The 12,414-nt window shown below is 38.2% G+C and overlaps 1 protein-coding gene across 7 annotated transcripts in view; it reads right to left on the minus strand.

The window, feature by feature from the left end:
- Positions 1-12,414, minus strand: part of ATP8A1 (ATPase phospholipid transporting 8A1) — a 212,651-nt gene that overhangs the window by 158,782 nt on the left and 41,455 nt on the right. For all 7 annotated transcript variants that reach the window (XM_019754167.2, XM_019754168.2, XM_074324626.1 and 4 more), the window contains exon 6: positions 1,397-1,437. In XM_019754167.2, coding sequence (XP_019609726.2) covers positions 1,397-1,437 — 41 coding nt within the window. The remainder of the gene's footprint in view (positions 1-1,396; positions 1,438-12,414) is intronic.

Raw genomic sequence — 12,414 nt, forward strand, 5'->3', positions numbered from 1 at the left:
TGACTGTCTATTAGGAAAATAAGACATTTTAACAGGTTAATGTTAAGAGTGAAGTAATAGATGGTTATCTTCTGACTTTACCACTATGTATTTTCTAAACAAGTACTCTAGGCTAGAAGAAATTATCAATTTGTCAGGATATGCATTTATGTTAACTACACTGAAAATTCTAGTAAAGGAAATATATTTATAATAAAATTCAATTTATCAAACTTGATTATCTCCGATCTATCTTCTCTCTAAAATGTTTATATCCACAAATGCCAGACAAAAGCATAAAAGAAACTTCTTTTGAAACACTTTGAGCTTCCTTGTCTTGCTCTTCTGAACAAGGGGTGACTACCACATATGTAGGGAAAGCACAATCAAGGTATTTTCCTCATTGTTACTTTTATGTCAAAGACCGAAGAGAGAGTAATGAATTTTCAAATATCCGGAAGAGGAGATGTCAATCTCTAGTCTAGTCACTGATTTAAAATAACAACAAGGCAATGAATTCAGAGGGAATCCTATTCTTGACAGGGATACAAGGTGACTATGAACTTCTCAAGGTAGAATCAAGACATGGTCTTTAACCTGCTGAGAAACCCTGGAGTGCCAATAAACTCATGAGGGTTACTCTCCATTGTCCTGGCAATCTCAGGAAACAAAGTGCCCTGGGGAGAGTGGCCTCACAACTGAAAGTCCATTTACCAAGTTACAAAGGTTAGTCATTTGCGATGACCAGAGGTCAAATGTTCTTTCAGAACTAAGGGAGAATAACAATTGCTTACCTTTTGAAACTGAGGTCTGAAAAGCATATGAACACTTGGATAACACTTACTAAATTGTGACTCAACTCACTAACTACCAATTCGAGGTCCTGTGAGCAAATTAACCTCTTAATGTTATGGAGCTGATTTCCAGCTCTTTGGAAGATGATAGTAAGACTTTTTTTTCCCCCTTATAAGACTTTTTTTTTCCCTTAAGGAATTAGCAGTGTGTAAATTTGATTAGTCACAATACATGAATTTGAAGTAAAATATACAAATGTGAAATATCAGAATTCTAATTTTTATTTTTACTTGGACAGTAGATGATTAAAGCAAAAATTACAACAGAAAACAGTTCATGGTTAAACGAAATCTGTGAAAACAGTACTCAAAATATACCATGAAAGAAACAAAAAGTTCTAAATATTACTTTTCAAGATAATTGTCTTTATAGCATATTGCAGAAATATTAAGTGGAATTGCATAAATGAAAACTCCATGTATGTTTACAACATTAACTATTAAGTAGCTTTCATATCAGTGGAATTCTTGACATTTGTTTATATTACATACAAAAATCACATCTACTAGAGTACACCTCTATGCATTTACTCTCCTGGAACAAAATAAAAATCAATGCATACCTTTTCCCAGTGCACAATTTCCCAAGCACCATTTCTCAACACTGAAAAGAGAAAAGGTCATATTTTCAGGAACATTTTTTACTACTAATCAATCCAAAGCCTATTTCTGATGAAGTGATCATTTTAAATAAATAGCTTCAAATAAATTAACCAGTAGCAATTTTCACAGGTTTAAAATTATGACAGGATATGTAAAATTATACTAAGAATTAGAAACAACCAATGTACACTGTAGATCCCACAATAACAGTACGAAGAGAGGGTAATCTCACTGGTGTTACCAAAGGCTTTGTTCAGAAACTAGAGGAATTACACAGCTCCATGGGTGGAGAAAGCCACAAAAATGATGTGAAAAAAGGGAGTGACAAGCTTAAAAACATTTTGGGGGGTTCAGAACGTGTCACCCCAAGATGTGTCTCTGTAGTATGAAGAGTGTTTTGAGGAAAGGCAACTCGAGAAACTTCCACGCCTCTCTTAACTGCCTGGAAGTAACTGAATTAGGGACCTTGCCCATAATAAGAAATCATCAGCAATAACCTTTTGACCTATTTACAGGGCAGGGCAAACTTCTATTTGCTAAACATCTGCTCTTTTTATTGTTCTGCAAAGATCCTTTGAAGCCCCCAAGGCACCTTAGCTCATCCCTAGTTCAAAATGTCATATATGCCCATATTCCCTGTATCTCTGAACCTCTCGTGCATGTGGGGTCTCTCTCTCATGTATGTGGGGTTCCCATACATATGTATGTGTTAAATTTGGTTATTTTCTCTTGCTAATCTGTCTCATGTCCATGTGATTATTAGACCTGCCACAAGAAACTTGAGGGTAGAAAGAAAGCCGTCAGAGTAGTAATGTCTTTTTGTTTTTTTGTTTTTAAAAGAACCACAAGCATAGAAGGAACAGATGTCTAATTGGTTAGTAAACATTTAACACATAAACCAACAGATAAGAATCTGCAGCTTTAGGTTTATAATAATGCAAAAGAGCAAACATTTCTATAGTTGGTTTCCGGAGAAGAAATGACAGAGTACTATTAAATTATGATAAAAAAGTTGCTATTTTCTAGTGTCTGATTACTGCTTCACAACAGTAACATTACTCAGTGAACCATTTTTTATCCCTACTATGCATTAATGGCATAATACCAAATATACCAATAGACACTAAAATAAAAACAAAAACAGGAAAGAATATGTGAAATATAAATAGCACAGAACTTAGTGCTGAAGAAAAGGAATAAGTCAAGGTTAGTCAACAGATTATCCCGACAGTAAACTCCATGAGGGCAAAGCTAGTATTTGCTTTGTTTACCACTCTATTCCCTGGAAACAGCACAGTGCCCAGGCGCAGAGCAGCAACTCAGCAAATATTTGCAGAATAAATAATTTGTAGGTATCAAAACATTAGATTCATTTTCTTTTGATCTTAGAAGAGATGAAGCCTGAACCTTTTCTAATTCACAATAATAATTCCCAAAATGTTAAATGGCAAATCAAACATTAATTACATACACACAGGTCTTCAAACCAGTATAACAATACACATTGCTTTAATCTAACTATAATCTTTTTATATTCCAAAATTCCCTGAACCCAGGGGCTGTGTCTTATTTATTTCTTTATCTCTAGCCCCCCATGGCACTCCTGGCACATAAGCCACTTAAATGCTTGTTAAACAAATGAATACATGCAAAAAGGAATATCTTACAGTGCATTTTGATGAATCAACTTCATTAATTAAGAAAAAAAAGAATTCCAAGTTGAGGAGCTAAAATAAAAAAAAAAAACCCAAAAAACGATTTCCAGTATAATAACTGTAACTATTGAATAAGGTAAAGTTCCAATTTTTACGGTACTCATAAAGTTAGGGGTCAACGATCTGAAGCACAGGCATCTAAAATTGACCTGTGTCCTACTACACAAAACTCTAATGCCTGCAGTTTACCCAAACCGACCCCAGAAGTAAATCTGCTCTTTAGTGTTGCTGCCAAAGAACTAGAGGCTCGAAGCATAAGATTAAGAGTAAAACACCCCTGGGTTTCAGATGCCGTCTCTGTCTTTGCCTTGCAGTATCTTCCTCAAAATTATTTGTTACCCAGAATAAAGAATAAATGAGAGCACGCTTCATTTTTTTAATTAATTTGTTGGGGTGACAATGGTTAGTAAAATTACATAGGTTTCAAATGTATGATTCCATAATACATCATCTATATATCACATTGTGTGTTCACCACCCAGAGTCAGTTTTCCCTCCATCACCATATATTTGACCCCCTTTACCTTCTTCTACCATCCCCGCCCCCCTTCTTCCTTACCCTCCGGTAACCACTAAACTGTTGTCTATGTCTATGAATTTTTGTTTCTTTGCCTTATTTCTTTGTTGCTTTTAGTTTCATATCCCACATATGAGTGAGCACTCATCATTTTAATCATTTAACCCAGAGGCTACCATATAGTAAATCAACAAAGAGAGTTGGGAAAGTGCTGTTCAAATCAACTATAACCAAGATGAACAGACATTGAAACAAGGGGCTAAAATTTGCATTAATTTAGATTAATCTAGAGCTATTTATTGCCATTTATTTTCTTCTGATTAAATCTCAATTAGTAAACACTCTCCTAAGTGCAATACCTAGTTTTGTGAAAAAAAAAGAAAAAAAAAAAATCAAAAAAAAAATCAGTCTCTAATATTTCTAAAATCAAGAGATGTGACATGCAGATGAAGACTGCAGGCTTCTTTGGAAAGCTCTTTTGGGTCGGTCAGGACCCGCATGGTGAGATGGGCCTGGAAGAGAGCAATGTCCACTTCTTTCGATGGGGCTCACAGCTCTATCACCGCGTTCAGGTTTCCTGCTGCTTTATACCCAGCCTGCTTCCCTTATTTAGGGAACCTGCCTATTTGTCTGGTTCCTGCTTGAGAGGTTTTCTTGTGTTAATCGAGGTATAACTTACAACACAATGTACAGATCTTAAGTGTTCTCTTCAATGAGTTTTGAGAGCTATAAGCACCCGTGAATCCACCATTCAGAACAAGGTACAGAACTCGGGCAAGATTCCTTGTGGCCCTTTACAATCTATCTTTCCATCCCCAGAGGCAAATTATAAGTTAGTCACATAGATTGGTCTTGCATTTCATACACATTAAATTATACAATATGTAGGTATTTTTGTATTGAGCTTTCAATTAACGTATTTGAGATTCAGTTTAAAAGATGTTTCTTTCCCCTATTAAGTTGACACGACACTATGGTGGATCAATTTCTAGACTCTGTATTTATTCCATTGATCAATTTGCCTATCTTCACACCACTCTGAAATTACACAGTGGAAGCCCTCCCACTTTGTTTTTTTTTCAGTATTGTTTTGGCTATTTAAGTCCTGTGCATTCCCATATACATTTAAGAATCAAATTGTCAATTCTTAAAAACATTAGGATTTTGATTTGGGACTCAAGTCTTTCAATTCATAGATAAGGTACAGCTCTCAATTTATTTATGTCCTCATTAATTTCTCTCAGATATTTTCGCAGCTTACAGTGCATGAGTCTTTTGTTAGATTTATTTCTTGACATATGATTTTTTTTCTTATAGTGTCAACTTTTTTTATTTTTATTCCATTTACCAACCGGTGGTATAAAGGAATGAATTAAACTTTCATACAATGACCCCATCATGCTATAACTTTGTTAAAGTCACTTATTAACTCATAGACACAGACAATACTTTAGTGGTTACCAGAGGGTAAGGGGGGTGGGGGGTGGGAGATGAAGGTAAGGGGGATCAAATATATGGTGATGGAAGGAGAACTGACTCTGGGTGATGAACACACAATGGGATTTATAGATGATGTAATACAGAATTGTACACCTGAAATCTATGTAATTTTACTAACAATTGTCACCCCAATAAATTTAATAAAATAAAAAAAAATAGAAAGGGTTTCTTTCTATTATTTCATTGTTCTTTTTGTAGCACTACTTTCTAAGCAACTTAATTTCAGTTCGTTAACAATGCTGTATTATGATTTTTGGCAGCTTTACTATGCTCATATGCCTATTCCCTGCTGTTCATCTCTTTATTTTTAAACTCTTTTGCTATCATGAAAAAAAAGCAACAACCCCGAAACCTTTGAAAATTGAGAATATTTTTTACTACTAAAAATGTTCTGTTGATTTTATACCCTAAACATCTCAAATTCTGCCAATTTTTTTTTTTTTTATCATCTCCACCATCACCAGCACCAGCACCCCTACTTTAAGAAACCTTTATCTCCCAACTGGAGGTCTGCATTAGCCACACCACTAGTTCCCTGCATCACTCTTAGTCTCTTTCAAATTTAGTTTCTACTATAATGACTATCTAAAATGATTTTACATATGTAATAATTATGTATGTATCCATGTGTATCTGTATGTATCCATATATCCTTAAACACATACATACACAAGATTAGGCCACTCCTTGCTCAAAATTCTTCTTTAGCTGGCTCCCCGAGGCTCATAAAATAAGTCCAATAATTTCCAAGGCCTGGGATGAAGCAGCTCCTGCCTACTCTCCATCCCATTCCCTCTCCCCTCTCCCTGTGCCATGCTTTTTCCTGCCTCAAATCCTTCTCATGTGTCCGTGACTGGAACATTTTCCCTCCATCCTCACCTACATAACTGGTATGTATTTTCCATATCTCAGTTTTAACATCCTTTATCAGGGGACGTTCATTTGATACTCACTCCTTTGCCATTACCCCCAAGTATAAATGCATTTCTTGCACTTTTCCTCCAGCGCACTGATCAAGTTTTACTATATATTTATTATACTATATATTTACTATATATTTATTATATATTTAGTATATACAAGTTACACTATATATTTAGTTGAGAGAAGATTTATGTAAGTGCTGTTTCTTCCCCCAGACTGTAAGATCTGGGCAACAGAAACCTTCTCTATTCTGTTCACTGCTGTATCCTGTGTTACAAAGGTGCTCAGAAGATAGTCGTTGGATGGAAAGCTGGATCCACCGTTGTTCTTAAGTGTGTGGTACCATGTGAAGCCATAGCAATAATCACATAGATTTACGAGATACAAGCCTGCTCCCTAGTAGATCTCATATTAAACACAACATAGGATTTAAAAAAAAAACCACCACAAACTAGCTACATAGGAAAACAGTTTGGAAGTTCCTCAAAAAGTTAAGCTCAGAGTTACCATGTAACAGAAATTTCAGGCCTAAGTGTATATCCAAGAGAACTAAAAACACATGCTTGCACAAAAACTTGTACAGAAATGTTCACTGTAGCATTATTTATAAGCCAAAAAATCGAAACAACCCAAATATCCATCAACAAAAGAATGGATAAACAAAAGTGGTAGATCTATACAATGGAATATTATTCAGCCATAGAAAGGAATGAAGTTCTGATACACGCTACAATATGAATAGATCTTGAAGTTAAGTCAAAGAAGCCAGATACAAAAGGCCACATATTGTATGATTCCATTTACATAAAATGTCCAGAATAGACAAATTCATAGACACAGAATGCCGATCAGTGGCTCTCAAGGACTCTTAGAAGGTGGGAATGGACCCTGACTGCTTACATGAATGGGGTTTCTTTTAGGGGTTGATGAAAATATTCTGGAATTAGATAGTGGTGATGGGTGCATAAGCTTGCGAATACACTAAAAAAAAACTGAACTGTATATTTGAAAACTAATTCTTATGGTATGTGAATTATAACAACAAAAACCAGCGACATAAAAACATACCAATGAACTATTTAAACATTTGCTTAAAATAGACTTGTCAGTTTTGTAAGTTACTGAAACAACTCCAGTGTGAACAGCTGGAAATGGTTATGTAACCATTAGATGCAGTAACATGAGCATCCTCTGATGTCAGCTCAGGGCGACCCCTTCCAGCTCTGTAATCTAAACTAGCCTTCTTTGAAATGTTTCCACTTGGCAGATGTTTGTTAGTTCACATCTAAAAATATCCCTGAGCTACCCTACTGGGTTCCACTTAACAGGATAGAAGTGTCACAACAGGCCTCCCCAAATCCGCAGACCATGCCAGGGAGTCTTTGCTCCACTAAGAAGGGTGAACGCCAGTGGCACTTCAATGGGACCACGGCAAACAGTGCTCGAAACCTGCTTCACTTCTCCACCTTCTGTAGGGCTGTTCACTTCCACTCAACCTTGCTTCCATCACTTCTCTGCATATCCCAGCCTCTTTACCTCCTTCCCCTAGATGACCTCCCTATACTTCCCTCTCTCTCTCTTTATTAACCTGTCCTTCTGTCTCCTAGGGGAGCTCTGCCTCCACCCAAACATACATTCTCTGATTTGACTCTCCACTCAAACATTTCCTCTTAATTTATCAATGAAAAGATGCACTGGAAAATGTGGCTTGCTGCAAAATTTTACATGTCTAAGAACCTTTTAAATACATATTCAGTCAACAACATTTTCTATCAAATTATAAAACCAACGTGTGTTTGTAACAAACCAGATAGGTATATAAAGGAAAAGCTGACATTGTCTCCTAATGTCATGCCTCTTTCTCAGGGTAAGGAATACTAACTGATACCTCCTCGCACACCTTTCTCTAGACAAACATGTATGTATGCACTTTTTTCCTTTCCTTTAAAAATTTTATCTCTCTGCAAATTGGTTTTCCACTTATCATAGATGCTTTCAGGACAAAGAACAGAGACTTAACTCCTTTTAAACAAATAGCTCATTGTATGGTGCATCCATTACAATGGGCCAGCTAACTGAACAGATACTCTAGACTCCACAGGATGTATTCACATAAAGCTTTAATCAAAGTAGAGGATATGGCACAGCAGGCAAATGAAAGCCCAGGCAAGCATCAGGGGCCTGAGGAACTTCTAGGCACATTCCCGGAGGTCCCTTCTCATTAAGCTAGGACATGGATTTTGAACCTCTGTGATATGTGCGATAAATCTTAATTTTGGGAAGCCTGAGAAAAAGTTTCCAGGAGTGTTTTATACCCCTTAGTCAATTAGCCACGCCAGAATGTATAACATATTAAACCAGGTAAGCCATCAATCTCTATACATCCTTAAATTACGTACAGCAGTTGGTCTTGGGTACCTCCAGAGGAATTTCAAGCCCTATATGGCACATTATAAATCACCACCTAATCCATCTTGGTCGGAGTTCAGCATCACACTTCCAGGTGTCCCAGAGATAAGCACAGAGCTGATTCAGTCCAGCTGTGAAACAATTCTGTTTTAAACAACAATTCTACCATAATATATTCACCTATACTTCTCTGGATGGAAATTCTAACTTCCATTTTTTTCCCACCACCTCAAACGACACTGAAATGTATGTACATGATTGTCTTCTATGGGAGAGGATTCCAAAAGGAGTGTTGCTGACTCCTGGGTATTTGTGTTTGTGCTTTTATCAGATACAGTCAGATTATTTCCCTAAGAATCTACAGCAACCCACACTCTCACCAGCAGTGTATGAAGCGCCACTGACTACACACCTACACAAGCAGTGTTATCAAGCAGTTGAATTTTGTCTATCTGATGTGTATTTGGCATTTGTTCTGAAGGTTACAGTGGTCTGGATTAATGAAAGTGTAAATTCCTTTTTGTCCCTACACTGAATTAGCATTCTGTGTAAGTAGAGCAACATTTCTCTGAATGTACTATAGAACCCTGCTACTCCACAGGTGGCACAGGGACCAGCAGTACGTGGGGGCTTACTAGGACAGAGCGTACCCATCTCACCCTGCATTTCATTTGTTCATGAAAGACAAAACTGAACACAGAAATAAAGACTGAAAGTGTGGAGCTTCCTCAAACTTGAGGCTAGAGAACCACCTTAGGATATAGAGAACAACACAGAATTCTGGGGCAGTGAAAAAAATCAGTTGACAACATATAACAGGTTTCTGTGCAAATCAAGACCAACTGCTGTACGTAATATAAGGATGTATATAGATTGCATACTGGCCAAGGATCAAAGGCAATCATGTCATTCATTGTTGTTCTGACTTTGGAACTGGTTCCTAAACAACCAACAACCAAACAATGAAAATAAACAGCATCACGTGTATTATCCTGGTGACTGAAATAGCAACCTAGTTATTTTTAATCACTGACCTCCTCAGACCTAGTTCTAATCAGATTTAGCGGAAGCAAGAAATGGTGCTGGCTCCTTTGCTGAGCGGTTAGCTTCCTTGGGCCAAAAGTTTACGGGCTGTACACTTGAGAGTATGAGAGTTCACGAAGGTAAGCCGTAGAGGAGATGATGAGTGAAGGAGAGTCAGAACAAGTTATGGACTGAATGATCAGAATGGCCTGTCTTACAGTATTTTAACAACTCTGTTTTTAAGTGCAAAACTCCTCTACCTTTCCCCAGTTCCAGCCAAACACACCTGCTAAAGGTTCCACACTCTAGTTAGACAGTATGCGTAGGAGATCTCAGACTTTAAACAAACACCACAAGTAAAACTTGTTTTTCCTTAGCAGGTGACGACCTAACAGCTTTGTTGTAGTGCGTGTCTTTTTTGAAATGAAAACATTCTGTTGGCTTTTGCTGGGAATTCCTAAAGTCGCTGCAGCAACGGGCAGCTTTCAGGGCTTACTGTTGCGCAGGTAGACGTGCTCGCGGAGCCTTGAGCATGGTCTCCTCTGCGAGGCAGTCGCCACTGCAATTGTACGGCCTATCACGGGGGCCATTACTGCAAGTTACTGGGGTGCTGTTCGCGGGCAGTCAAGCCAGTTCTTGAAGTGGGTAACAAGAGGCAGGTTATCCTAAAGGATGATGGGCACTAGTGATGGCACAGGGGACAGAGAAACAAACCACAGAAAAAGTAGGATGACCCAGTCCCTATCCAGGAATAAGCATTGAAGAGGAAGTTTAGTGCATCAAGAAAGATAAGAGGGGAGCTGAGACTGGTTTTGAACTGGGCAAAGAAGGAAAACCAACATACCCGTATGAAAGCATCAATTCATTTGCTATGCAGACCCTTACTTCCAAAGACAACTTTAAAGGGCACAAACCGACAATGCACAAATGTCTCCTGTATCAACTTGCCTATACAGGTCAAAGTAAACAACGATCTGCTTGGAATCTACTGACAAAAAACAAAGGGACCTTCCTGAATTCCCCTCTTGCCCATATTCTACACAGAGGTATTCAGTTGATACTACTTCTATCAACTAACTTATAAACCTTCTCACAAAGGTCCTCACCATGCCAGGCCTACAAAACTCTGGGGGTGAGTCCCAGCAAGCTGTTTGAGAACTGGTGACCTATAAAAAAAAAGATGAGTCAGCAATCCTTTTCTTAAAATGTTTTTCCTCAATCTTGTTCAGAGTCATGAGTCACTACCAGTTCCTTTATTTCATTGAGACATTTCTTCAAAGAAAAATCTCCCTCCACTGCCTCACCAATCACGCCATCATTCTTTACAATCGAGCTTCAGTTTTCACAGCTCCACAACTGCTTTCCAGGTAAGAACGGAACTCTGGTGATGAAATGTCACTTCTTAAATGCTGGATGGCGAGTATCACAGTCCGGATCCTTTTTTAATTCAGCAGCATTTGGTGTGTGACAGGGTTCCCTTCCTTTTCCACAGCCACTTGGATCTATCCATTGTGTATTTTTCCCTGCTTTCTCATAGCCATGGCCCTAGTCTCCTCCCTTCAACAATGAATCAAAAACAAACGTCTCTCTGTGCCTCACTCCTCGCTCTCCCCGTACCAGCTTTCACATCCTTCTTTCAATAGTACAGCTGGGAACCTAGCCACATCCTTCAGAAATTCTCTCCAAATTCTTCCCCTGGTTTTCAAAAGTCTACACAATCTGACCCTAACTTGCCTTCCTGTCCCTGCCCACTGCTCCCTGAGGCGTGTCCGATGCTCTGGCCAAAAGGGACTATTTGCTCTTCCCAGAATGTATCTCGTGCCTTCCCACTTCCTCCCGGATCACCCACTGCTACCACCCTAATAGCTCTGCTTACTGAAATTTCACTTGTCCTTCAGGAAACTCGCAAATGACATTTCTGAATCCCTACCTCTCTCATCTGGCCCTTTATTAGTTTTCCTATCTTACATTATGACATCAGTGAGCATCTTATTTTCAAGACTAGATTATAATTCCCAGTAGGATAGATAAGAATGAAGACTGGTTTCTTTCTGCATTTCCTGCACTGGGTCTTACACAAGGCAGATGTCCAGTAAAAATTTACTGAAGTGAAATAACAAATGTTCTAACTTTGAACCACACTTGTGTTTCCTCTCTCACTTTAACTAAAGTCCCTAAAGGACCGCAGTGGATTTTGCTCTTTTGTGGGCAACTTTTATTAATAGGACACATGAAAGACAATCTGCTATTATATTTTCCCCCAAATAAGCTCCACCCACAGCAATTGTTGAAAATATCTAATCAGTTCAACTTATAGAATCCTAAAATCTTTGTAATAATTTGAAAATATTAACACTGTTATAGGTGTCTGAAAATATTTAGAGCATATAAGTGTTCAGATTTTAAGCCAAAATTTTACGACCATGGAAACAATACTTTTTAAGGACTATTCACAATTAAGTCGATGTCCATGTGTCACAGCCTATGTTCAGGACCCCTGGATGGATCAGATGTGGAGATCCCTTCAGGGGGACAAAAGGTAGCACACTCGCTTTTTCAATAAGCCAGGAGAGCAGTGCAATTTCAAGGCCCTTAGCATAATAGCTCTTGAAATGAACGGAACCAGTGGACTCAGCCCTGTTAGCAGGTCATTTCAGGCTTAATGAACAAAAACGTATTCCATCCGCACCAACGTAACATCTTTTCCACTAAGGACTTTAAAGGTGAAATGGTTTCCAGGGGTAGAAAAGCAACTATGTGCCCTGCAGGGAAGTAGCCTTGTTAGCGGCTACCAGCCACAACCAGCAATATAATTCATGTCTTAAAAGGCTGGTGTAGCTCCGGGGAAGAGAGATGTAGGTGGAGATGAGATCTGTTATTTTTAGCTATG

This window comes from Rhinolophus sinicus, linkage group LG02, assembly GCF_036562045.2.
Source record: "Rhinolophus sinicus isolate RSC01 linkage group LG02, ASM3656204v1, whole genome shotgun sequence".
Classification (NCBI taxonomy): domain Eukaryota; kingdom Metazoa; phylum Chordata; class Mammalia; order Chiroptera; family Rhinolophidae; genus Rhinolophus; species Rhinolophus sinicus.